The sequence below is a fragment of the Cervus canadensis genome, chromosome 1 (genome assembly GCF_019320065.1).
Source record: "Cervus canadensis isolate Bull #8, Minnesota chromosome 1, ASM1932006v1, whole genome shotgun sequence".
In the NCBI taxonomy this organism is placed as follows: Eukaryota; Metazoa; Chordata; class Mammalia; order Artiodactyla; family Cervidae; genus Cervus; species Cervus canadensis.
This window is the reverse complement of record NC_057386.1, coordinates 6,205,805-6,230,275: the sequence shown is the minus strand read 5'-3', so window position 1 is coordinate 6,230,275 and position 24,471 is coordinate 6,205,805. Positions and strand designations below refer to the sequence as shown.

Below are 24,471 nucleotides of genomic sequence, written 5' to 3'. Positions count from 1 at the left end.
TTTTTTTAAGACTCTAAGAACTTTTATAAAATAAAAAGCTTTATTTTATAAAGTATCTATCTTATTCCCCAGGTTTCTGTGGAGCTTGAAGAGACCCTGAAACCCAGAAGGAAATAAAGCTGATACTCCTGATCCACTCCCCTTCGAAGAAAGGCAATGACTTGGCTTTAAGCTCAGGCGGTAAAGAATCTGCCTGTAATGCAGGAGATCTGGGTTCGATCCCTGGGCTGGGAAGATCCCCTGAAGGCGGGTATAGCAACCTACTCTAGTATTCTTGCCTGGAGAATCACCATGGACAGAGGAACCTGGTTTGAGACCCATGGGGTCTCAAACAGTCGGACATAACTGAGCGACTAAGCACAGAACTTTTTATTAGTTTAATTATATTTTTCCCTGGTGAAAGAGAGACCCAATATGAAACCGTTAGATGTCATCCAGGGAGCTCTGAAGAGCTCTGGTACCACAGTCCTTTATGTCTCAATGCAAAGAATTCAGTGACAGCAAAGTGATAGATAAGAAATGATTTATTAGAATAGGATGCTTGTGAGGCTTACAAAAGGGTGGCTGAGAGATATCACACCCGAGAACTTACTGGGTTACAGTTTTGTAATCAAAGGAAAAGTGGGGAGGAGGAGAAGAACTTTGTTTTTCTCGAGTAAATGTAGTGTTTCCATCATCAGCTCCTCCTCCAGATTTAGTGGAGTTTTCTTGTCCCCACACAGTCAAGCTAGGTCCACAAATTATTGTTTTCTATGTGTGCAGAAAGCATTAATTACTGAACTCACTGGACAGGATGTGGGGCTCATGCCACCACCATTTTATTTTGGGGAGGCATGTCTTGTGCTTCTGTTGCATGGTTTTGTTGCTGAGCAAGCCTGCTTGGTTTTGTGGTTAAGCAAACCTGCTTTCATGAGGAATCATCAACTTACAAGACTTGCAGCCCAGCTGGCAAAGAATCCACCTTCAATGTGGGAGGCCTAAGTTCGGACCCCTGGGTTGGGAAGATCCCCTGGAGAAGGGAAAGGCTACCCACTCCAGTGTTCTGGCCTGGAGAATTCCATGGACTGTATAGTCCATGGGGTTGCAAAGAGTCTGACTTTGCAACTTTGCAATGACTGAGCGACTTTCGTGGTTTCACGCACCCACCACCCATTTATTTTCTACTTCCAACCCCTATTGGGGTAACTATTTAATCACCTACTTTGTCCCTTTACTCTGTCCCAATCAAGTTCACTCTGGTTGATTCCCATGCTATTTAATGCTCCACTTGACATTTTAGGCTTTTTGCTCTACATGCCTCTCTAGCAGCCCTCTGAAACACAAACAGTTCGTCAGCTCCGGGGGATGTCTGTGTGTTGGGGGTGTCGCTCTGTAGGAGGGTTGCCATGCCCTCCTCCAGGGGATCTTCCCAACCCAGGGATCAAACCCAGGTCTCCCGCATTGCAGGCGGATTTTTTACAGCCTGAGCTTAAAGCCAAGTAATTGCCTTTCTTTGGAGGGGAGTGGATCAGGAGTATCAGCTTTGTTTCCCTCATAGAGGTTTGGGATCTCTGTATTAGTTCCTCACAGGAAATCTTTCTGAGTTAGGTCTTCATGTGCAGACTTGAGAGTTGAAGAAGGAAATTCCCGCAGGGCCAGATACACACCTAAGTTGGTCAACACTCTCTAGAGAAACGGAACAATAGAAGGTGTTTGCATATGAAGAGATGTATTATAAGGAATTGGCTCACCTGGGAATACCGCCGTCTGCTGTCTGTATGATTCACGCCAAGTTCAAAAGTTTGAGAAGCAGAAGTGCCAAGGATAGGAAGCAACCAGGCAGGAAGGGCTGAAGACCTTGTTCCTCCACCCGTCAGGCTAACTTCATCGGACCGACTAAAGGATGCCCGCCTACACTGGGAGATGAGATGAGATCCAACCAGTCTTTCCTAAAAGAAGTCAACCCTGGATATTCACTGGAAGAACAGATGCTGACGCTGAAGCTGCAATACTTTGGCCACCTGATGCGGAGAGCCTACTCATCGGGAAAGATCCTGATGCTGGGGAAGATTGGAGGCAAAAGGAGAAGGAGGCAGCAGAGGATGAGATGGTTGGATGGCCTTACCAACTCAGTGGCCATGAATCTGAGCAAACTTTGGGAGACAGTGAAGGACAGAGGAGCCTGGCGTGCTGCAGTCCGTGGGGTTGCAAAGAGTTGGACACAGCTACACAACGGCAACCTACATTGGTCAGGGGCAACCTGCTTCACTGAGTCCGCCCCTTCCCACGCTGATCTCCCTGCGAAACGTCCTCGCACACACCTCCAGCACTGTTCAATCCGGGCACTCTGTGGCCATTCGGGTAGATGCATAAAATTACCCATCACAACAGGAACCCCTACAGAAAACCAGATGCGTTTCCTGAATTACTGTTGTCATTGCCCATGTTGATTCTTCTAACCAATCAGCACAGCCAGGAGCCAGCAGAAACTGCTTTCATCTCAAGAAATGTTTTTCTGGAAAGGAAGATACCCAGGGGAAGTTAGCGAGAAGGGAGAGATCTTGGTGGGTGGAGAAGGTGTAAGAAATAGTCCAGATCAGGTTTCTCAATTGAGGTTACCCTGGTGACCAACAAACCTCGCGTTCTGCTTCCTGGGTCTGATGACTGTGCTTCTGCCTCTTGCTGGCTGCTGGCTGTTTCCCCTTCAGAGTCACCAGATGGTGAGGAGACACTTGGGCCGCTGTGCCAGGGAAACCTGGGTTCGGGCCTTGTCACCATCACTTATGATATGCTTCTGGTCAGTTTGTTCAGGCTTTCCAGGTAGCACAGGGGTGAAGAATCCGCCTGCCAATGCAGGAGATGCGGCTTTGATCCCTGGGTCAGGAAGACCCCCTGGAGAAGAAAATGGCAACCCACTCCAGTATTCTTGCCTGGGAAATCCCATGGAAAGGAGGGCCCGGTGGGCTGCAATTCAGGGGGTTGTGAAGAGTCAGACACGACTGAGCGACTGAACATGCACACATGCAGTTTGTTTACCTTCTGGTTTGTGGGAAGGGTAGCTGAGAGAGGTGAGGTTTAGCGATACACTCTTTACTACATGAAAAAGGCCAGTAAATGATCAATTCCCTCCCCCCCCCAAAAAAAATCTAGCAAACGTTCCGAAGTATAATTTCACATTTTGATTTTGCATGTGTGTTCATTACTTTTTTATTTCCATGTTTTGGTTTTTAAATTCTTTTTAAAAAGGTTTATTAGAGTTTATTTGATTTACAATGTCATGTTGGTTTCAAGTGTATAGCAACGTGATTCAATTACACACACACATGTACTCATTTTCAGATCCTTTTCCCATATAGGTTATTATAGAATGCTGAGCAGAGTTCCCTATTTTTCACAGTAAATCCTTGTTGGCTATCCATTTTATGTAGAGTACTATGTGTTTGTTAAGCTCAAACTCCTAACATATCTCTATCCCCATCCACATTTTTCCTTTGGTAAACCATAATTTTTTCCTGAAATCTGCGAGTCTGTTTCTGTTTCGTTAATAGTGTCTTTATATCATTTTTAAAAAACTGGACTCCATGTATGATATCGTATGATATTTGTCTTTCCCTGTCTGACTTACTTCACTCCGTGTGACGTTCTATAGGTCCGTTCATATTGTTGCACACGGCTCTATTTTATTCTTTTTAACTGGTGCTTAAATTCTTTTATCGAGGCATAACATACAAACAGAAAGGGCGTGAAGAGGATTGAGATGGAGACAGCTGTAATCACAGTGTTGTAGGGAGAGAAGGCTATTATAATACCAGGGGAAAGGAGGGAGAAAGAGAGGGTTAGAGAAATCAAGGACTACAGGATTTGGGTTCCAGGAATATTGTGGCCTCTGATCTTGATAAGAAAGTCTAGAAGAGGAACAGATCTGGGAAGAAAGTGTTTAGGAGGAAATCAGTAGACCTGGCTTGTGCAGGACAAGGTCGAGAAACACATAAGGTGGGTGAGATGACTCTGCACCTGGACCGACCTCCCTGTCAATCCCAGGGGTAACTGACCCTAAACCATCACGTCATGAGATGAGTCACTCTGAGTGAGGACAGACCTGCCTGCCCACCTCCTGGGAAGGACCACCCCCGCTCTCGGCATCTCTGCTCATCACTGCGAGCTCAAAGGAGAGGCCAGCTCCGGTGTCTTCGGGCAGACCACCCGCATGATGTATAGCCGCCCCCTCCACGCCACTGGGTGGAGGGTAAAGGGCCCCTGATTCCTGGGGTCCCAGCTTCCCCCTGAGCGTCTTTCACCACTGAACTGCCCTCGCTTACACTCAGCTCTCTGTCCTGAGGCTCACGATTCAGTCCACTCTCAAAAGAAGAGGAAACAGTGAGGAACGTGGAGGGGTGGGGTCAGCGGCTCTCCATCTGTGTCGGGGATCCAGGATGCACACCCGGAGGGAAGCCCTGGGCTGTGGGATTTGCGCTCGGACCCGACAGGACCTCCTGGGACCATCTGAGGTTGACTGAAGAGGAGCCTGAGGCTCCATGGGGCGGTGCTCTCATGGGTGCCTGGATATGCAGGTCGGCGGGACACAGACCTGCTGTGGTCACCACCCAGGCCACAGAGGATGCAGGAACCTGGCACCTGCCCCCGGAGCCATCCACCCTGACCACAGAGGAAATGATGCATCACCAAGGGTGGGGACGCGCCTCGGAGACAGCCCAGCATGGCCCAGCTGTTGGGGGGGGGCGCATGTGAGACCCGCAGAGGGCAGCTGTGGGCTGAGCTGAGTGGGCCACTCATCCTCGGAAGGCTTCCGCGGACGTCCAGTCACCAGACAGAGAGGAGCCGGGGGTCACCGGCGGGCGTTGCACATCCTTCTGCTCCTTACCCCGAGCTTTCTGCGCGCGGCTCAGCGCCGGCCGCCAGGAGGACTGTGGGGAACAGGGACAGGGCTGGACAAGGAGTGGAGAGGCGAAGAGGAGAAGTGGGCACCGAGAGGGAATCCCCTGAGGAGGCCTGACCCTGTCCCTGCCCAGGGCCTGGCGCTGCTGCAGGTGCCATCCATGCTGGGGAAATGACCCCGAGGGGCAGGGCCGGGTGGCTGCCTTCAGCTCTGCTGCTGCTCCAGGTCCCAGGTGAGCGGCTGAGCCCTTCCTGGGGGAGGGGAGGGGGCAGGGCTGGAGCTGGGTGAGCCGGGGGGAGCGGGGCAAAGGTCCCAGGAGGGGCCGCTGCCTGTCTCAGAAGCGAGCAAGAGGGTTCAGGGCGCGAAGCAGGTGAGGCTGGTCCACTGTGTTGGTGGGAGGGGGCACCTGTGATGGTCACACCTCAACAGTCACAGTCAGAGATGTCCTCTTGGGGCCCCACACACAGTTTTTCCCATCCTGTCTCCATGGATCCCTCTCCTCTGTGAGGAGGGGCCTCCTTCCCCCGTCTTCCTCCCCTAGGTCTGAGGAAGGGCCTGCCTCCTGCCTTGGCCTCCTCCAGACCTCACAGGCCCTTGAGGGACCCGCATCCAGAGCTCCCCAGACCCAGACTCACCTGATGGAGTTGGACTCGTTTGTGTTTTCCAGGCTGTTTGTCCCTGAGTGGTCCCCGAAGTGTGACAGGCATCGTGGGGGGATCCCTGAGCGTGGAGTGTCGGTACCAGGAGGCATTGGTAGACAACATCAAATACTGGTGCAAACACCCGTGTGTGTCACCATGGAAGATTGTGGAGACCAGAGAGTCAGAGAGAGAAGTGAGGAGGGGCCGCGTGTCCATCAGAGACCGACCTGCGAGCCTCACCTTCACAGTGACCTTAAAGAGCCTCAGAGAGGAGGATGCGGGAACGTACGGATGTGGGATCTATGTACCGTTTTCAGTTGACCCCACCTTCCAGGTGGTGGTGTCTGTGATCCCAGGTGAGCCTGTGACGTCAGCTCTAGGGCTGCTGACCGTACCTGGGACCTTGACCCTCAGGGAGGACCTGGAGCGGAGGGTGTCCTGGGATCGGTGGTCAGGACCCAGGCTCTGAGTGGTCGGCAGACACATGTGCACCTCTGGTTCTTCGAGACCTCCTCTGTGTCCAGCCCTGACACACCCTCACACCTGAAGCTCTCTTGGGTGGAAGGGGAGGAGGAGACGCCCTGAATCTGGAGGCCTGCTGCCTTTCTGACCTCACAAGGGTCAGGTCCACTCTGAAGGTGACCCTGTGACTCTTCCTGGACCTCTCTGGCCAGCCCTCGGGGGTGGGGACCAGCAGGGCCAGCAGAGGACATTGCAGTGTCGTGGAGGGCTCCTGGGGCCCCAGCCTCACCCTGGTGGTCCTGGGGATCTGCAGCAGCCTCGAGAAGGGGGAGGCAGAGTCCTGGAGCCCACGTGGGGCTCTGGATGCTTTGGAGACACCTCCCTGCTCCAGCCTGACCTTGCCTCTCCCTCTTCCTCTGGCACCTGGTACCCAAGGAGGAAACCCAGAGGAGCCTGTTAGGCAAAGAAGGATGAGGAAGAGGGCTCTTAGGAGGTGTTATGGCTCTCAGTAGACCGCCACGTGCCGCAAATGAATTCTTAAACTTTCCTTTCTTTCTCTTTGGCCCTGCTGGGTCTTGGCTGCGGCACGCGGGCCTTCTCCAGCTGCAGTGAGCATGGGATGCTCTTTGCTGCGGCGCTCGGGCTTCTCGCTCGGTGGCATCTCCTGCTGCGGAGCATGGGCTCTAGAGCACAGGCTCAGGCATTGTGCATGCCTAGTGGCGTGTGGGATCTTCCCAGACCAAGGATCGAACCCCCGTCCCCTGCAGTGGGAGGCAGATTCTTTGCCACTGGACCACCAGGGAAGCCCCAATAAGTCTTCAATAACAGAAGGCTGCTCTGGTTTCCTAAGAAGCCAGCCACGATCCTCTGTCCACACACATGCTTTCTCTCCTGACTGCTTGCTCTGACGTCGCCCCCTGCTCCCCGAGCTCCTTCCTGCTGGCCCCTGCTTCTCTCTCACGAGGGAGGTTTCCTTTGTGTGTTTCTCTTTACAAGAACGGAACTGAAAGTTTACTGTTTCCGCGGGGTGTGTTGGGGAAGGGCTTTGTCCACTAACCTCAGGAGAGGCCACATTTCATGGGGTCCACCAGGTCGGTATTTCTCTAGATCTTTCCATCATGCCCTCTCACGGAGAGGACCGCCTGGGGCCCTGGGCCTGGCTGACAGGGACACGGGGTCTCCTGATTCAGCTCAGACTCAGCTGCAGGACTTTCCATCTCAGCTCCGCTCCAGCCTCTCCCCTTGCCCGTCACTGTCCACCCAATCTCTCTGTGTTAATCCCTAAAGAATACGGGTCACCGCGTTTGTCCCCTGGCAGGGTGGGCCAGGAGGACAGAGGTGTGTCTGTGGCTGGGGTGACCTGGAGCCAAGTGCCCTCTCTACACGCTCAGATCCCCAGGGGAGCAGGGCCATGTGCCTCTGCCAGTGCCCATCTTGGTGGGGTCATCTGGAGAGGGGCAGGGGGGTGCCCAGGGTGTTGGTCAGGCCTGGGTGTGGCCACGGGGGTGGTGGACACAGCACGTCCATCCAGATGGCATGAGTGACCTTGACAGTGAGTCAGAGCCACACTGGGATGGAGAGGGGGCACCCAGGGGATGAAACGGGGCCTGACTTGTGTTTCTCCCTCAGTCACTATGACAACCACCAGCCCCAAGAGGTCCACAAGCACCCCAGAGTCTCCCACGACCCTGCCAGTGCCCACCTGGAGCACCGTGTCTGGGCCGGAGGCCCCTGATCCCGGCCAAGCTCATCGGTAAGGGACCCCCATCCCAGGACATCTCTCCTGGGTGATTTCTCGGTGAGCCCAGGGAGTAATAGGCAAGTGTCCCTTCACCAAAGACCCTAATTTATTCAACAAATTCTGTAACAAGCAGTAAGGGTCCTACTAAGTGCCTGGAGCTCTCGTTGACTTGAGATGCAGCAGCAAAGTGCACAGACCCAGTCCTGCCCTGACAGAGTCGTGTTCTAAGAGGGGACTCACATGATGAACAGATCGACACATCGGTGGTATAAATACACCACCTACTGATGATTGCTTGCAGGACAATGTCACCTGGATGATGGGCCAGCATGTGTGGGAGGGTGGTGGAGTTTGCTAGTTAACACACAATGATGAGAGAGCACCTAACTGATTCCAGACACTTGAGTGGACGCCCGCAGGATCTGGGGGGCCAGGTATGCCGGGATCCTCAGAAATAAGGCCCCAGGCACACGGAGGGACAGGGTGAACCAAAGGCCCCCAGCCAGGGGCAGGGCAGGAAGCAGATGCTCTGGGTGTGGATGAACCTCTGTGCCCTGGAGCCTGCTCATCAATATCATCTTGCTGAAGAGACCTGGCCTCTGAGGGTGCAGAGCTGAGGGGGTCACTCTTTCACCAGCCAAGGGCTTTTAAGGACTGGAGCTTTGGAGACCCTGGGCAGGTACCGGCTACTCACTGAATAAGACAGAAGGTTCCCTGTGCTCAAGAAGGTGATGCTCTACTGGCTAGCAGACATCAACCAAGTCTCCCAGTATTGGGTTCTGTACCCTCGACCGCAAATCCCCCACATGAGGAGTGTCTTAGATGTTTCCGTCATGTCTGACTCTGTGACCCCCACGGACTCTAGCCCACCAGATTCCTCTGTCCATGGGATTCTCCAGGCAGGAATACTGGAGTGGGTAGCCATTCTCTTCTTGAGGGGATCTTCCTGACCCTGAATCCAACCCGGGTCTCTCCTGCATCGCAGGCAGATTCTTTACCCTCTGGGCCTCTGGGGAAGCCCCCATGAGGAGGGCTCGGATAGAAACCCTCCTAAGGCCCAGGTCCCCCTTGGATCTCTGGTCTCCCTCACATGATTCTCATAGCCACATCCACCCTTATGCCCACAGTCCTAAGTCTCAGGGGCAATTCTTGAAGATCAGGGTCCAGAAGTCCTTCAAGTGGGGCTGCTCTGTGTCAGGTTGATCCTTGTTTAGATTCTTGAGGCCACAGAACCTGGATGCGGGCCAAGCAAGGTGGAGAGCCCAGGGCCTCCCTGAGGATGCTGCTCACTGTCTGTCCCCGTGTTCCCCACAGGTCCCTGCTGGGCAGCATCCACTTCCTGCTCCTGGTCTTCCTGAAGGTGCCCCTGCTCCTGGGCCTGCTCGGTGCCATTCTATGGGTCAACAGGCCTCTGAGGAGCTCTGCATACAGGTGGAGTCAGTCCATTTATGAGAACCAGTAGCCCCAGTGTTCATCGTGTCCTCTTCGATGATGCAGTCGGACCACTGGATGGAAATGATCTTCTGACCCATCTGTCCTGTATCACCCTCCGTCTCTCTCTAGAATACTCTGTGGATTTCCTTGTAGCTTTCTTTCCTTGCCCATGATTCTCTAAAAGCTAAAGAGTACCTCCTCAATAGGTGCTTCTGAACTGTGACCACAGATCAATATTGAGTTCAGAGCTTCCAACTCATCCGCAGAGCATCAGTCATGCACTGAATTCTCAGGTGCCCTCTCTGCAGGCTTCAAACCCCAGGAGTGTGGGAATCTGGCTTTTGGATCTGTTTTGATGGATCCAGGCAGTTCCATGCTTTCCCACATGATCCATGCTACCATAATCACCCACCCTCCACAGGTCTCGGATCCACTGTGGGGAAACTTCCAGTTGCTGAATATGTCTATTTAATTAGGCATTCTAAACTCAGGAAACAACAATGCAGAGAGTCGACAGTCCACGGAGCCAGCATGCACGGGACCTGAATCAAGACTCCATTCTGCACGAACCTTCACACCCCACTGTTCTGTCTAATGGCCCGAAGGACCATGTGGGATTCTCCAATTGGTGTCAGTTCAGAACAGAATCCAGCATTGCATGGAAAACCAGATTATTCCCTTCCCCATGCCCAGTCAAACTGGTTAGTGTGTTTATGTCCTTTGTGGATGGCTGGTAGAAAATAACAGTATGAAATTTATGCAACTATCACAGAATCCTTCCTTCCTCCTGTTCAAAGGTAACTCAAGCCCCACTGTCACCCCATCATTCAATGTCTGTGGTTATAGACCTGGTTCAAGTTTTTAAATCGATTGAGGGGCCATGAGTGAGACTTGTATTCAATAGCTTAGTCTCCACGACTTGTACGGCCAAAGACCTGGGTAGGCTTCCCACAGTTTTTCAGTTCAAACTGCATTGTGATGAACTTGCCAGCACCAAAGATCTCTGAGAGGCAGGTTATCATCCTGACTCATCTGTTTGAAGCAGCCAGGTCCTGGGCAATTGTGCCCACTTTTCATGCAGCAAATATATGGAGAGAGAACCAAAGTAGTAACCAATAACCTAGGCATTACCTCAACCATGATTAAACAGAAGGAAGAGCTCAGCTTTTGTTGCTCACATTCCAGTTGGTGGACAGAGAGAAATAACAGACACAATAGTACAGGTATGCAGACATGCAGAAATGTCCTAGTCCACATTGAAGGGTATCTTTAGTAACACAAGATAAGAGGAGGTGCTATTGGTAAGACAGTAAGGGATGAGTCCTATCATCCTCGTGAAGAGGGTGATGTTTAACCAAGTCCAGAAGAAAGGAATGCAGTGAGCCCTGTGGGCACCTGGACGAAGTGTCCTCAGGCAAAGGGAACTGTGGGTGCAAACGTCCTGCCTTGGGAGCATCTTAGATGCGGATGCAGGGGAGAGCAGAGGGCAGATGCTTGCAGGGTCCACTGGTGCCAAGTTCTCCAAGAATCACGGTCCAGTCGTGTTCACCAGCCTGAGTAGAAAAAGGAAAAGCAGGATTGGAGAAGTTAGTTTCCTGAAAGCAGGGGAGTCCTGAGAGATGAATTCAGTCATTGATCCCTTAGCTGAATTGCCACAGGCTATGCTGGAAAGACAGTGGGCTTCAGGCAAGAAGGTGACATCAGCTCATGGGGCCACAGCCCAGATGGAGACACACAGGGAGCCACAAATCCCAGGAGATCAGTCCAAGAGGGGGTCTCAAATGGTCCAATGGGACACACAACAAGAGAACCAAACTCAGCTGGGAGGGTCAGGGAAGTTGTACAGTCAAGGGTGTTGGCTGTGGGTCAGGAGGAGGAATAGGGGTCCAAGGGTCTGGATGAGGCCCAATGTGGGGATAGGGGCAGCCTGGGGGTGGATCTGGAGTCAGGATGAGGTGGCTGAGTTCTGGGCCTCTGCGTGCTGCCACGAGTTGTGGGAGAGGCCTGGTCAGAACACGGGGGCTTCATCTGGAGAAGGGCAGGAGTCACTGGGGTGATCAGTGATCAGTCAAGCCGAGTGACCCATCTCTACTGCATCTCTCCAGCTGTGCCCTGGGGCCCAGGTCCACTGCCCATGCCCGGGAAGTGGGGAGAGTTAAGACCCACATGGAAGGGATGGGAGACCCTGGTTTCTGCAGACAATCTTGAGAAGCTGAGAAAACCTACCCGAGAGAAGGACTGCAGCCCCCTGTTATCCCCATCCAACTGCCCAGGAAGATATGACTGATGCCCCTGCACATCATGTGAGCGAGCCATTGTGAGTGAGGAGGGGCGGTGTCTCCTCTCTGTGGGCAGGTCCCTCCCTCATCTCTGCACCGTGAAGTGGCCCCTGCTCATCGTGGATCCAGGAGAGGCCCGGCAGTCTGCCCTCGGACCCCTGTTGTACAACCGCCCCCTGTGTGCCACTGACGGGGGAGGAGGCTCCTCTCAGCCCTCAGGTCCCCAGCTCCTCACCCCTCCATGCAGCGTCTTCTCCTCTGGCTCCTGTCCGTCCTCAGTCTCTCTCTGCTTCTCAACGGGGAGTAGCCTCTGCCCAGAGGCGGAGCGTGAAGAAGGGGTCAAGGAAGGCTGGGAACAGCTGATCTGTGTCTAATGTGGGCAGCGAGGGGCCCGAGATGGGGGGAGCCACAGCCCGAGGGATGTGTACACTGGGGGGAACCAGAGTCAAGATGGGACATAGCAAGTTTTCTGGGGTCATAGGGCCAATTTGTAAGGCAGGAAGTGGACTTTGGGGTCTTGTGGGGGCAGAGTCTCATGGTTGCCACGAGCTTCAGGTTGGAACAGAGAGACCTCTCCGGTCAATACCAGGACCAATACATCATGCAAAATGCCAGGCTGGATGAATCACAAGTTGGAATCAAGATTGCCAGGAGAAATGTCAATAACCTGAGATATGCAGATGACACCACTCCAAAGGCAGAAAGTGAAGAGGAACTGAAGGGCCTCTTGATGGTGAAAAAGGGAAATGAAAGAGCTGGCTTAAAATTCAACATTCCAAAAACTAAAATCATGGCATCCCATTCTATCACTTCATAGCAAATAGATGGGGAAACAATAGACACAGAGATAGACTTTTTTTCTTGGGCTCCAAAATCACTAAAGACAGTGACTGCAGCCATGAAAATAAAAGATGCTTGCTCTTTAGAAGAAAAGCTATGACAAACTTAGACAACATATTTAAAAGCAGAGTCATTACTTAGCCAAGAAAGGTTCATACAGTCAAAACTATACGATTTTTCCAGTACAGATGTATGGATATGAGAGCTGGACCATAAAGAAGGCCGAGTGGCATAGAATTGGTGCTTTTGAATTGTGGTGCTGGACAAGACTCTTGAGAGTCCCTCCAACAGTAAGGAGATCAAACCAGTCAAACCTACAAGAAATCAACCCTGAATATTCATTGAAAGGACTGATGCTGAAGCTGAAGCTCCAATACTTTGGCCACCTGATACAAAGAGTCGACTCATTGGAAAAGACCATAATGCTGGGAAAGAATGAAGGCAAGAGGAGAAAACGTGATAGAGGATGAGATGGTTGGATGGAATCTTCGACTCGATAGCCATGAGTTGGAGGAAATACTGGGAGATAGTGAAGGGCAGTGAAGGCTGGCGTGCTACAGTCCATGGGAACACAAAGAGTTGGACACCGCTTAGTGAATAAACAACAACAACAAAGACAGACAGGATGATGAGTATGAAATCCACCCCCGACCACAAGAGAATGTGTCACAAAGGGTGGAGACATTCCTGGAAGGAGGAACCCAGCTTGTCCCTGACCGTAGGAGGTGGGAGGGGCGTGGGGCAGGGGGGGCATGTGGGATGGAGAGAGGACCAGCTGTGGGTTGGGTGAGGAGGGGGCAGCCTCCCCGATGGAGAGACCCTGCACGTGTCCAGTCCCTGATTTAGAGGAGCTGAGGGCAGCAGGTCCTTGCACCGGACCAGGCGTGTTCCCCTCCCACTAAGCTTCCTGTCCCCTGACCCTTGACCCATCTGATCTGACCAAGGACAGACAGCACCAGGAAGCAGAGAGGTCCAGAGAAGCAGAAGTAGGGATGGGGAGGGACTGCTCTGAGGAGGCCTGACCCTGTCCCTGCCCGGGGCCTGGCGCTGCTGCAGGTGCCATCCCTGCTGGGGAAATGACCCCGAGGGGCAGGGCCGGGTGGCTGCCTTCAGCTCTGCTGCTGCTCCAGGTCCCAGGTGAGCGGCTGAGCCCTTCCTGGGGGAGGGGAGGGGGCAGGGCTGGAGCTGGGTGAGGGGAGGAGGGGAGGTGAAGGTCCCAGGAGGGGCCGCCACCTGTCTCAGCAGTGAGCAGGAGGGTTCAGGGTGTGAAGCAGGTGAGGCTGGTCCACTGTGTTGGTGGGAGGGGCCGCCTGTGATGGTCACACCTCAAAGGTCACAGTCAGAGATGACCTTCTGGGGCACCACACACACACACACACACACACACACACACACATAACACGGAGGTGTTCCCATCTGGGCTCTTCTGTCTCCGAGGACACCCTCTTCTCGGTGAGGAAAGAGCTCCTCCCCATATTCCTCCCCTGGTCTGAGGAAGGCTCCCTTTCTGCCTTGGCCTACTCCAGACCACATGGGCAGCTGAGGGACCCGCATCTGGGACTCTTCTGACCCAGGCCCTCCTGATGAAAGCTGGACCCGACTGTTTTCCAGGCTGTTTGTCCTTGAGCGGCCCCCGCAGACTGACGGGCATCGTGGGAGGATCCCTGAACGTGGAGTGTCGGTACCAGGAGGAATTCATAAACAATTCCAAATACTGGTGCAAATTCCCGTGTACGTTATTGTGGAAGATCGTGGAGACCAGAGAGTCAGAGAGAGAAGTGAGGAGGGGCCGCGTGTCCATCAGAGACCGTCCTGCAAACCTCACCTTCACAGTGACCTTGGAGAGCCTCAGAGAGGAGGATGCGGGAATGTATGGATGTGGGATCGATATGCCACTTTCATTTGACCCCACCTTCCAGGTGGAGGTGTCTGTGGTCCCAGGTGAGCCTGTGACATCAGCTCTAGGGATGCTGACCGTACCTGGGACCCTGACCCTCAGGGAGCACCTGGAGCAGAGGGTGTTCTGGGATAGGTGGTCAGGACCCAGGCTCTGACTGGTCGTCAGGCAAAAGTCCACCTCTGGTTCTTCGAGACCTCCTCTGTGTCTACCCCGACACACCCTCACACCTGAAGCTCTCTTGGGTGGAAGGGGAGGGGGAGACGCCCTGAATCTGGGGGCCTGCTGCCTTTCTGACCTCACAAGGGTCAGGTCCACTCTGAAGGTGACCCTGTGTCTCTTCCTGAACCTCTCTGGCGAGCCCTAGGGGGCAGGGACCAGCAGGGCCAGCAGAGGACATTGCAGTGTCGTGGAGGGCTCCTGGGGCCCCAGCCTCACCCTGGTGGTCCTGGGGATCTGCAGCAGCTGCGAGAGGGGGGAGGCAGGGTCCCGGAGCCCACGTGGGGCTCTGGATGCTTTGGAGACCCCTCCCCGCTCCAGCCTGACCTTGCCTCTCCCTCTTCCTCTGGCACCTGGTACCCAAGGAGGAAACCCAGAGGAGCCCGTTAGGCAAAGAAGGATGAGGAAGAGGGCTCTTAGGAGGTGTTATGGCCCTCAGTAGACCACCATGTGCCGCAAATGAATCCTTAAACTTTCCTTTCTTTCTCTTTGGCCCTGCTGGGTCTTGACTGCTGCACGCGGGCCTTCTCCGGCTTCAGTGAACATGGGATGCTCTTTGCTGCGGCGCTCGGGCTTCTCGCTCGGTGGCATCTCCTGCTGCGGAGCATGGGCTCTAGAGCACAGGCTCAGGCATTGTGCATGCCTAGTGGCGTGTGGGATCTTCCCAGACCAAGGATCGAACCCCCTTCCCCTGCAGTGGGAGGCAGATTCTTTGCCACTGGACCACCAGGGAAGCCCCAATAAGTCTTCAATAACAGAAGGCTGCTCTGGTTTCCTAAGAAGCCAGCCACGATCCTCTGTCCACACACATGCTTTCTCTCCTGACTGCTTGCTCTGACGTCGCCCCCGGCTCCCCGAGCTCCTTCCTGCTGGCCCCTGCTTCTCTCTCACGAGGGAGGTTTCCTTTGTGTGTTTCTCTTTACAAGAACGGAAGCGAAAGTTGATTGTTTCCGCGGGATGTGTCGGGGAAGGGCTTTGTCCACTAACCTCAGGAGAGGCCACATTTCATGGGGTCCACCAGGTCGGTATTTCTCTAGATCTTTCCATCATGCCCTCTCACGGAGAGGACCACCTGGGGCCCTGGGCCTGGCTGACAGGGACACGGGGTCTCCTGATTCAGCTCAGACTCAGCTGCAGGACTTTCCATCTGAGCTTCGCTCCAGCCTCTCCCCTTGCCCGTCACTGTCCACCCCGTCTCTCTGTGTTAATCCCTAAAGAATACGGGTCACTGCGTTTGTCCCCTGGCAGGGTGGGCCAGGAGGACAGAGGTGTGTCTGTGGCTGGGGTGACCTGGAGCCAAGTGCCCTCTCTACACTCTCAGATCCCCAGGGGAGCAGGGCCATGTGCCTCTGCCAGTGCCCATCTTGGTGGGGTCATCTGGAGAGGGGCGGGGGGGGGCCCAGGGTGTTGGTCAGGCCTGGGTGTGGCCACGGGGGTGGTGGACACAGCACGTCCATCCAGATGGCGTGAGTGACCTTGATTGTGAGTCAGAACCACACCGGGACGGAGAGGGGCACCCAGGGGACGAAACGGGGCCTGACTTGTGTTTCTCCCTCAGTCACTATGACAACCACCAGCCCCGAGAGGTCCACAAGCACCCCGGAGTCTCCCACGACCCTGCCAGTGCCCACCTGGAGCACCGTGTCTGGGCCGGAGGCCCCTGATCCCGGCCAAGCTCATCGGTAAGGAACCCCCATCCCAGGACATCTCTCCTGGGTGATTTCTCGGTGAGCCCAGGGAGTAGTAGACAAGTCTCCCTTCACCAAAGACCCTAATTTATTCAACAAATTCTGTAACAATCAGTAAGGGTCCTACTAAGTGCCTGGATCTCTCGTTGACTTGGGATGCAGCAGCAAAGCACACAGACCCAGTCCTGCCCTGACAGAGTCGTGTTCTAAGAGGGGACTCACATGATGAACAGATCGACATGTCGGTGGTATAAATACACCACCTGCTGATGATTGCTTGGAGGACAATGTCTCCTGGGTGATGGGCCAGCATGTGTGGGAGGGTGGTGGAGTTTGCTAGTTAACACACAATGATGAGAGGGCACCTAACTGATTCCAGACACTTGAGTGGACGCCCGCAGGATCTGGGGGGTCAGGTATGCCGGGATCCTCAGAAATAAGGCCCCAGGCACACGGAGGAACAGGGTGAACCAAAGGCCCCCAGCCCAGAGCAGGGCAGGAAGCAGATGCTCTGGGTGTGGATGAACCTCTGTGACCTGGAGCCTGCTCATCAATATCATCTTGCTGAAGAGACCTGGCCTCTGAGGGTGCAGAGCTGAGGGGGTCACTCTTTCACCAGCCAAGGGCTTTTAAGGACTGGAGCTTTGGAGACCCTGGGCAGGTACTGGCTACTCACTGAATAAGACAGAAGGTTCCCTGTGCTCAAGAAGGTGATGCTCTACTGGCTAGCAGACATCAACCAAGTCTCCTAGTATTGGGTTCTGTACCCTCGACCGCAAATCCCACACATGAGGAGTGTCTTAGATGTTTCCGTCATGTCTGACTCTGTGACCCCCACGGACTCTAGCCCACCAGGCTCCTCTGTCCATGGGATTCTCCAGGCAGGAATACTGGAGTGGGTAGCCATTCTCTTCTTGAGGGGATCTTCCTGACCCTGAATCCAACCCGGGTCTCTCCTGCATCGCAGGCAGATTCTTTACCCTCTGGGCCTCTGGGGAAGCCCCCATGAGGAGGGCTCAGATAGAAACCCTCCTAAGGCCCAGGTCCCCCTTGGATCTCTGGTCTCCCTCACATGATTCTCATAGCCACATCCACCCTTATGCCCACAGTCCTAAGTCTCAGGGGCAATTCTTGAAGATCAGGGTCCAGAAGTCCTTGAAGTGGGGCTGCTCTGTGTCAGGTTGATCCTTGTTTAGATTCTTGAGGCCACAGAACCTGGATGCGGGCCAAACAAGGTGGTGAGCCCACGGTCTCCCTGAAGATGCTGCTCACTGTTTGTCCCCGTGTTCCCCACAGGTCCCTGCTGGGCAGTGTCCACTTCCTGCTCCTGGTCTTCCTGAAGGTGCCCCTGCTCCTGGGCATGCTCGGTGCCGTCCTCTGGGTCCACAGGCCTCTGAGGAGCTCTGCAGACAGAGACAGGCAGAGTCGGTCCATTTATGAGAACCAGTAGCCCTCATGTTCATCGTGTCCTCTTCGATGATGCAGTCGGACCACTGGATGGAAACGAACTCCTGTCCATCTGTCCTGTATCACACTTTACCACTCTCTCAGAATACTGTCTTTGTGGATTTCCTTGTAGCTTTCTTTCCTTGCCCATCATTCTCTGAAACCAAAAGCACACCTCCTCAATAGGTGCTTCTGAACTGTGACCACAGATCAATAACCAGTTCAGAGCTTCCAGCTCATCTGCGGAGCATCACTCATTCACTGAACTCTCAGGGGCCCTCTCTGCAGTCTTCAAACCCCAGGAGTGTGGGAACCTTGCTTTTGGATCTGTTTCGATGGATCCAGGCAGTTCCATGGTTTCCCACATAATCACCCACCCTCCATAGGTCTCCCTCCCTCCACATGATCATCCACCCTCCACAGGTCTCGGATCCACTGTGGGGAATCCTCCAGTTGCTGATTGTGTCTATTTAATTAGGCATTCTAAAGCTCAGGGAACAACAATGCAGAAAGTCGATGGTCCACAGGGCCAGCATGCACGGGACCTGAATCAAGACTCCATTCTGCACGAACCTTCACACCCCACTGTTCTGTCCAATGGACCGAAGGACCATGTGGGATTCTCCAATTGGTGTCAATTCAGAACAGAATCCAGCATTGCATGGAAAATCAGATTATTCCCTTCCCCATGCCCAGTCAAACTGGTTAGTGTGTTTAGGTCCTTTGTGGATGGCTGGTAGAAAATAACAGTATGAAATTTATGCAACTATCACAGAATCCTTCCTTTCTCCTGTTCAAAGGTAACTCAAGCCCCACCCTCACCCCATCATTCAAGGTCTGTGGTTACAAACCTGGTTCAAGTTTTTAAATCGATTGAGGGGCCATGAGTGAGTCTTCTATTCATTAGCTTAGTCTCCACGACTTGTAGAGGCAAAGACCTGGGTAGGCTTCCCACAGTTTCAGTTCAAATTGCATTGTGATGAACTTGCCTGCACCAAAAATGTCTGAGAGGCAGGTTATAATCTTGACTCATCTGTCTGAAGCAGCCAGGACCTGGGCAATTGCACCAACTTGTCATGCAGCAAATATATGGGGAGAGGACCAAAGTAGTAACCAATAACCTAGGCATTGCTTCCAACCATGATTAAACAGAAGGAAGAGCTCAGCTTTTGTTGCTCACATTCCAGTTGGTGGACAGAGAGAAATAACAGACACAATAGTACAGGTATGCAGACATGCAGAAATGGCCAAGTCCACATTGAAGGGTATCTTTAGTAACACAAGATAAGAAGAGATGCTATTGGTAAGACAGAAAGGGATGAGTCCTATCATCCTCGTGAAGAGGGTGATCTTTAACCAAGTCCAGAAGAAAGTAATGCAGTGAGCCCTGTGGGCACCTGGACGAAGTGTCCTCAGGAAAAGGGAACTGTGGGTGCAAACGTCCTGCCTTGGGAGCATCTTAGATGCGGATCCAGGGCAGAGCAGAGGGCAGATGCTTGCAGGGTCCACTGATGCCAAGTTCTCCAAGAATCATGGTCCAGTCATGTTCACCAGCCTGAGTAGAAAAAGGAAAATCAAGGTCGGAGAAGTTAGTTTCCTGAAAGCAGGGGAGTCCTGAGAGATGAATTCAGTCATTGATCCCTTAGCTGAATTGCCACAGGCTATGCTGGAAAGACAGTGGGCTTCAGGCAAGAAGGTGACATCAGCTCATGGGGCCACAGCCCAGATGGAGACACACAGGGAGCCACAAATCCCAGGAGATCAATCCAAGAGGGGGTCTCAAATGGTCCAATGGGACACACAACAAGAGAACCAAACTCAACTGGGAGGGTCAGGGAAGTTGTACAGTCAAGGGTGTTGGCTGTGGGTCAGGAGGAGGAATAGGGGTCCAAGGGTCTGGATGAGGCCCAATGTGGGGATAGGGGCAGCCTGGGGGTGGATCTGGAGTCAGGATGAGGTGGCTGAGTTCTGGGCCTCTGCATGCTGCCACGAGTTGTGGGAGAGGCCTGGTCAGAACACGGGGGCTTCATCTGGAGAAGGGCAGGAGTCGCTGGGGTGATCAGTGATCGGTCAAGCAGAGTGACCCATCTCTACTGCATCTCTCCAGCTGTGAACTGGGACCCAGGTCCACTGCCCATGCCCGGGAAGTGGGGAGAGTTAAGACCCACATGGAAGGGATGGGAGACCCTGGTTTCTGCAGACAATCTTGAGAAGCTGAGAAAACCTACCCGAGGGCAGGACTGCAGTTCCCCATTAGCCCCATCCCACTGCCCAGGAAGATATGACTCGATGGCCCTGCATGTCACATGAGAATGCCATTGTGAGTGAGGAGGGGCGGTGTGTCTCCTCTCTGTGGGCAGGTCCCTCCCTCATCTCTGCACCGTGAAGAGGCCCCTGCTCATCGTGGATCCAGGAGAAGCCCGGCAGTCTGCCCTCGGGCCCCTGTTGTACAACCGCCCCCTGTGTGCCACTGACGGGGGAGGAGGCTCCTCTCAGCCCTCAGGTCCCCAGCTCCTCACCCCTCCACCCAGCGTCTTCTCCTCTGGCTCCTGTCCGTCCTCAGTCTCTCTCTGCTTCTCAACGGGGAGTAGCCTCTGCCCAGAGGCAGAGCGTGAAAAAGGGGTCAGGGAAGGCTGGGAACCGCTGTTCTGTGTTTGGTGGGCAGCGAGGGGCCCGAGACGGGGGCAGCCCCAGTCTGAGGGATGTGTACCCTGGCGGGAACCAGAGCCAGGATGGGATGTAGGAGGTTGTCTGGGATCACGGGGCAGATTTGCAGGGTAGGAAGAGGACTTTGGTTACTGTGGGTGCAGAGGCTTGTGGTCGCCTAAAGCTGCAGATGGGGAGACAGTGACCGCTTGGTCACCACCAGGACTGGGGAGGGTGGATGAGCATGACATCCACCCTCAGACTTCCCATCCTGACCAGAACAAAATGACGTATCGAAGAGGGCGGGGATGTGCCACGAAGAGGAACCCGCTTGTCCCTGCTGTGGATGGGCGTGTGAGACCGAAAGAGGACCTACTGTGCGTTGGGCGAGGAGGGGGCAGCCTCCCCGATCAAGCGGTCCTGCACGTGTCTAGTCGCTGGGCTGAGCGGAGCTGAGGAAGCGGGTCCTTGCTGGGAACAGCCGTGTGCCCCTCCCCCTAAGCTTCCTGCCCCATGCCCCCTGGACCCTCTGACCTGATCCGGGATGGAACCAGGAAGCAGAGAGGCCCAGAGGAGGGGAAGTGGGGATGGGGAGGGACTGCTCTGAGGAGGCCTGACCCTGTCCCTGCCCGGGGCCTGGCACTGCTGCAGGTGACATCCCTGCTGGGGAAATGACCCCGAGGGGCAGGGCCGGGTGGCTGCCTTCAGCTCTGCTGCTGCTCCAGGTCCCAGGTGCGCGGCTGAGCCCTTCCTGGGGGAGGGGAGGGGGCAGGGCTGGAGCTGGGTGAGGGGAGGAGGGGTGCGAAGGTCCCAGGAGGGGCCGCCGCCTGTCTCAGCAGCGAGCAGGAGGGTTCAGGGCGTGAAGCAGGTGAGGCTGGTCCACTGTGCTGGTGGGAGGGGGCCACCTGTGATGGTCACACCTCAATGGTCACAGTCAGAGGTGACCTCCTGGGGCACCGCACACACACACACACACACACAGACACACACACGGAGGTGTTCCCATCCTGGGCTCTTCTGTCTCTGAGGACACCCTTCCTCGGTGTGAAGGGAGCTCCGTCTTCCTCCCCTAGGTCTGAGAAAGGCTCCCTTTCTGCCTTGGCCTCCTCCAGACCGCATGGGCAGCTGAGGGACCCGCATCCGGGGCTCTTCTGACCCAGGCCCACCTGTTGAAAGCCGGACCCGACTGTGTTTTCCAGGCTGTTTTTCCCTGAGTGGCCCCAGCAGACTGACGGGCATCGTGGGGGGATCACTGAGCGTGGAGTGTCGGTACCGGGAGGAATTCAAGCAAAACATCAAATTCTGGTGCAAAGCCCCCTGTTTGTGGAATACTGTGGAGACTGGAGGGTCATCAAGAGAAGTGAGGGAGGGCCGCATGTCCATCAGAGACCATCCTGCAAGCCTCACCTTCACAGTGACCTTGGAGAGCCTCAGAGAGGAGGATGCGGGAACGTATGGATGTGGGATCGATATGCCACTTTCATTTGACCCCACCTTCCAGGTGGAGGTGTCTGTGACCCCAGGTGAGCATCCTCCACCCTCACTCCAGCACCAGGCTGGTCACCCGGACCCTCAGGAAGGAAGTGGGACAGAAAAGCTGGGCCAGGATGACCCAGAGCGGGTGGGCAGAGAGCCTTTGTCTGGGTGGTGTCTTGGGACATGTTTGTTTGCACACATGCACATCTCTGTCTCCAAGTGGAGACATTCATGCACATTCCTGCTTCACAGGCTGGCAGGCATCCCGCTCTGGGGTCCAGGCTGCCTGCTGTCCTCACAAGGGCACATCCACTCTCAAGAGGCCCGTGTCTCTTTCTGGCCTGTGCAGGGTCCCGCCTACGGGGGGCGCACTCTCACAAGGCCCCACTGCGTACAGGCCGGCCTTGACCCCGGGGCCCTGAGGACTTGAGATGGGCCTGCCCGCTGAGCCCAGGGGTGGGACCTGCTCCAGAGCCCGCACCTGCGGCGGGCTTCTCCACCACGATCCAATACACACTCTGCCCTTGTGCTGGCCCAGAGGCCACCAATGACCCTACAGTGTTCTGGAAGGACCTCCCGGGGTTCTGGGGCTTTTCTTGTAACCCCAAGGAAAGTGCAAAAAAGGTGCCCCCGACCTGAGCGGGGCTCCCTCAGTCGCTCTGGGGGACTTCCTCCGGCCCTGCCGGGCTAAGCCTGTTTCTCCCTCTTTTTCTCCACTCTGCATCTGACCGTGCCCACCTGGCCAAGGTGCATCTGAAGGCTGGGGGGAGGGGGGCCCAGGGTGCTGGTCAGCCCTGGGTGAGACCATGGGGAGCGGTGGACACAGCACATCTGATCAGGTGGCCTGAGTGACCCTGACTGTGTGAGTCACAGCCACATCGGGCCGGCGTGTGGGAACCAGGGGAAGGAGACAGGGCCTGCCTTGTGCTTCTCTCTCAGCCCCTGCTGCAGCCACCAGCGCCGAGAGGCCCACAGGCTCCCCAGGCTCTCCCACGACCCTGCCTGCGGTGCTCCCTGGAGCACCGCATCCAGTCAGGAGACCCCCGATCCCGGCCACCCTCCTCGGTAAGGGGCCCACGTCCCAGGACAGGGCACCTGGGTGGTTTCTCCTTTGGGTGAGGGGACAGGTGGGGGATTTGGTCTTCCATCTCCGGGCCCCTCGTTTATTCCTACACCTGATTGTGAAGGTCCTGGTGCTGGTGCTCTGCTGTGGATGCAGGTAAGACCACCCGGACAGGATCCTACTCTGATGAGAACTGTGCTCTAAGGGGGAAGTCACGCCCTGGGCCAGTCCACACTGAGTTCCTATGTAAATATGGTGGTTTGTGATGAGTACTATGGAGCAATACCAGTCACTGGGGTTTGGTGAGAGTGTGTGTGGGAAGATGATTAGATTTGCTATTTAATACATGATAATCAGGGATGCTTGGCTGAATCCTTTGAGGGGAGACCTGCAGGATCTGGGGAGCCTGGCATTCAGGTTTCTGCAGAAATAAGGCTCCAGGGAGAGAGAAAAGTGAGTGTAAATGTCCCATAAAAGGAGGCTGCGGGACCCGGTCCAGGGCAGAGCAGGTGGCAGAAGCTCTGGGCATCACTGTGTCCCCTCCCCACCTTGAACCCTGGTCAGACGTGTCATCCCGTCAAAGAACCCCAGCCTCCAAGGGCAGAAGAGCTCAGGGAGTCATTCATTCATCCGTCAACTACTACGTCACCTTTTTAATGTTCACCATATGACTTTTTTTAAATTTAATTTTTATTTCATATTAGAGTATACGGCAGATGTTTAACTGCTGATCTTCAGAGGTATCAGCCTGGTACGAGTTTCTCCCTGTGAATAAAACAAACAGTCCCTTCCTTCGTGGAAAACGCTGTTTATAGGAGAGGAGACAACAAACAAATAACCCCACGACTGATTACTGTACGCCAGATAGGGTAACCCCACGTGCGGAGGGCCTCGGAAGGAATCCTCCTCCTGCCCAGATCCCGCCGGGATCCCTGGTCTCCCTCATGAGATTCTCACGGCGACGTCCACCCTCCTGCTCACAGGCCTAATTCTCACGGGGAATTGTTCAGCAGAGAGAAGGGGAGCAGGGGTCCTTAGAGGGGGGCTGCCCTGTCGAGGGGTGATCTTCATGTGGGTTGTCGTGGCCTCCGCTCTGGGGGGCGGGCGTGGAGAGCCCAGGGCCTCCCCTGAGGATGCTGCTCACTGTCTGTCCCCGTGTCCCCCACAGGCCCCGGCTGGGCAGCGCCCACTTCCTGCTCCCGGTCTTCCTGAAGGTGCCGCTGCTCCTGGGCCTGCTCGGTGCCGTCCTCTGGGTCCACAGGCCCTTGAGCAGCTCCGAGAACTGGTGACATCTGTTGCTATGACTGCCCAGGGTCACAGCCCCCTCTGCTGGATGGAAATGACTTCTGACCAATAAATTCAGTGCCAGTGTTGCTCTCAGAACACTCGGGGAACTTTTGGGAAACTTTTTCTTGCAATGTATCATGCAAACAAAAGAATATACCTAATAAATGCCTACTCTTTAAACCAGGAATACTCTGTAACTCTTGAGTGTCTATCTTGCAGCTTAAGTAATAGACATCGTTAAAACTTTTGAAGCCCTAAGTTCCTCCTTTAAACTCTGGATTTTACATTCATCATCTCCTTTCTTCATGGTTTTACCATATATATGCATATGATTTTCCAGAGTGTGTATGTATATACACATATAGGTTTGTCAACCCAGCATCTTCTTTGTCAATTTAATTTAATGTTTGTTTTATAATGGAATAGAGTTGAGTTACAATGTTGTGTTAGTTTTAGGTGTACAGTAAAATGATTCT

At 54.4% G+C, this 24,471-nt stretch overlaps 3 protein-coding genes across 5 annotated transcripts; all 3 read left to right on the top strand.

Moving 5' to 3' along the window:
- Window positions 1–4,403: 4,403 nt before the first annotated feature.
- On the top strand, window positions 4,404–9,912 carry LOC122434135 (CMRF35-like molecule 6). Its single transcript, XM_043457359.1, has 4 exons — window positions 4,404–5,108; window positions 5,544–5,873; window positions 7,609–7,732; window positions 9,035–9,912. Exons 1-4 carry the CDS (start codon window positions 5,048–5,050, stop codon window positions 9,180–9,182), a joined length of 663 nt encoding a protein of 220 aa, XP_043313294.1. The 5' UTR covers window positions 4,404–5,047; the 3' UTR covers window positions 9,183–9,912.
- A 3,155-nt stretch (window positions 9,913–13,067) lies between these two features.
- LOC122433864 (CMRF35-like molecule 6) lies at window positions 13,068–18,292 on the top strand. 2 transcript variants are annotated; one of them, XM_043456965.1, is made up of 4 exons: window positions 13,068–13,410; window positions 13,885–14,004; window positions 15,948–16,071; window positions 17,374–18,292. In XM_043456965.1, the coding sequence occupies exons 1-4, from the start codon at window positions 13,350–13,352 to the stop codon at window positions 17,525–17,527; spliced, it is 459 nt and encodes a 152-aa protein (XP_043312900.1). In that variant the 5' UTR covers window positions 13,068–13,349; the 3' UTR covers window positions 17,528–18,292. The 2 variants fall into 2 exon arrangements, with proteins under 2 accessions (XP_043312900.1, XP_043312808.1); XM_043456873.1 differs by having other exon boundaries at window positions 13,085–13,410; window positions 13,885–14,214.
- A 2,305-nt stretch (window positions 18,293–20,597) lies between these two features.
- LOC122433947 (protein CD300H-like) lies at window positions 20,598–24,188 on the top strand. Of its 2 annotated transcripts, none has more exons than XM_043457089.1 (4): window positions 20,598–20,901; window positions 21,369–21,692; window positions 22,585–22,710; window positions 23,923–24,188. In XM_043457089.1, the coding sequence occupies exons 1-4, from the start codon at window positions 20,841–20,843 to the stop codon at window positions 24,063–24,065; spliced, it is 654 nt and encodes a 217-aa protein (XP_043313024.1). In that variant the 5' UTR covers window positions 20,598–20,840; the 3' UTR covers window positions 24,066–24,188. The 2 variants fall into 2 exon arrangements, with proteins under 2 accessions (XP_043313024.1, XP_043313089.1); XM_043457154.1 differs by having other exon boundaries at window positions 23,877–24,188.
- The last annotated feature ends 283 nt before the right edge of the window (window positions 24,189–24,471 follow it).

Excerpts from the sequence above, each read along its gene's own strand:
- LOC122434135 (XM_043457359.1), top strand. The coding sequence starts at position 5,048 with ATGACCCCGAGGGGCAGGGCCGGGTGGCTGCCTTCAGCTCTGCTGCTG. Across the intron at positions 5,109-5,543 it reads GCTGCTGCTCCAGGTCCCAG|GCTGTTTGTCCCTGAGTGGT; the intron begins GTGAGCGGCTGA and ends TGTGTTTTCCAG. Across the intron at positions 7,733-9,034 it reads GATCCCGGCCAAGCTCATCG|GTCCCTGCTGGGCAGCATCC; the intron begins GTAAGGGACCCC and ends TGTTCCCCACAG.
- LOC122433864 (XM_043456873.1), top strand. The coding sequence starts at position 13,350 with ATGACCCCGAGGGGCAGGGCCGGGTGGCTGCCTTCAGCTCTGCTGCTG. Across the intron at positions 14,215-15,947 it reads GGAGGTGTCTGTGGTCCCAG|TCACTATGACAACCACCAGC; the intron begins GTGAGCCTGTGA and ends TTTCTCCCTCAG. Across the intron at positions 16,072-17,373 it reads GATCCCGGCCAAGCTCATCG|GTCCCTGCTGGGCAGTGTCC; the intron begins GTAAGGAACCCC and ends TGTTCCCCACAG.
- LOC122433947 (XM_043457089.1), top strand. The coding sequence starts at position 20,841 with ATGACCCCGAGGGGCAGGGCCGGGTGGCTGCCTTCAGCTCTGCTGCTG. Across the intron at positions 20,902-21,368 it reads GCTGCTGCTCCAGGTCCCAG|GCTGTTTTTCCCTGAGTGGC; the intron begins GTGCGCGGCTGA and ends TGTGTTTTCCAG. Across the intron at positions 21,693-22,584 it reads GGAGGTGTCTGTGACCCCAG|CCCCTGCTGCAGCCACCAGC; the intron begins GTGAGCATCCTC and ends CTTCTCTCTCAG.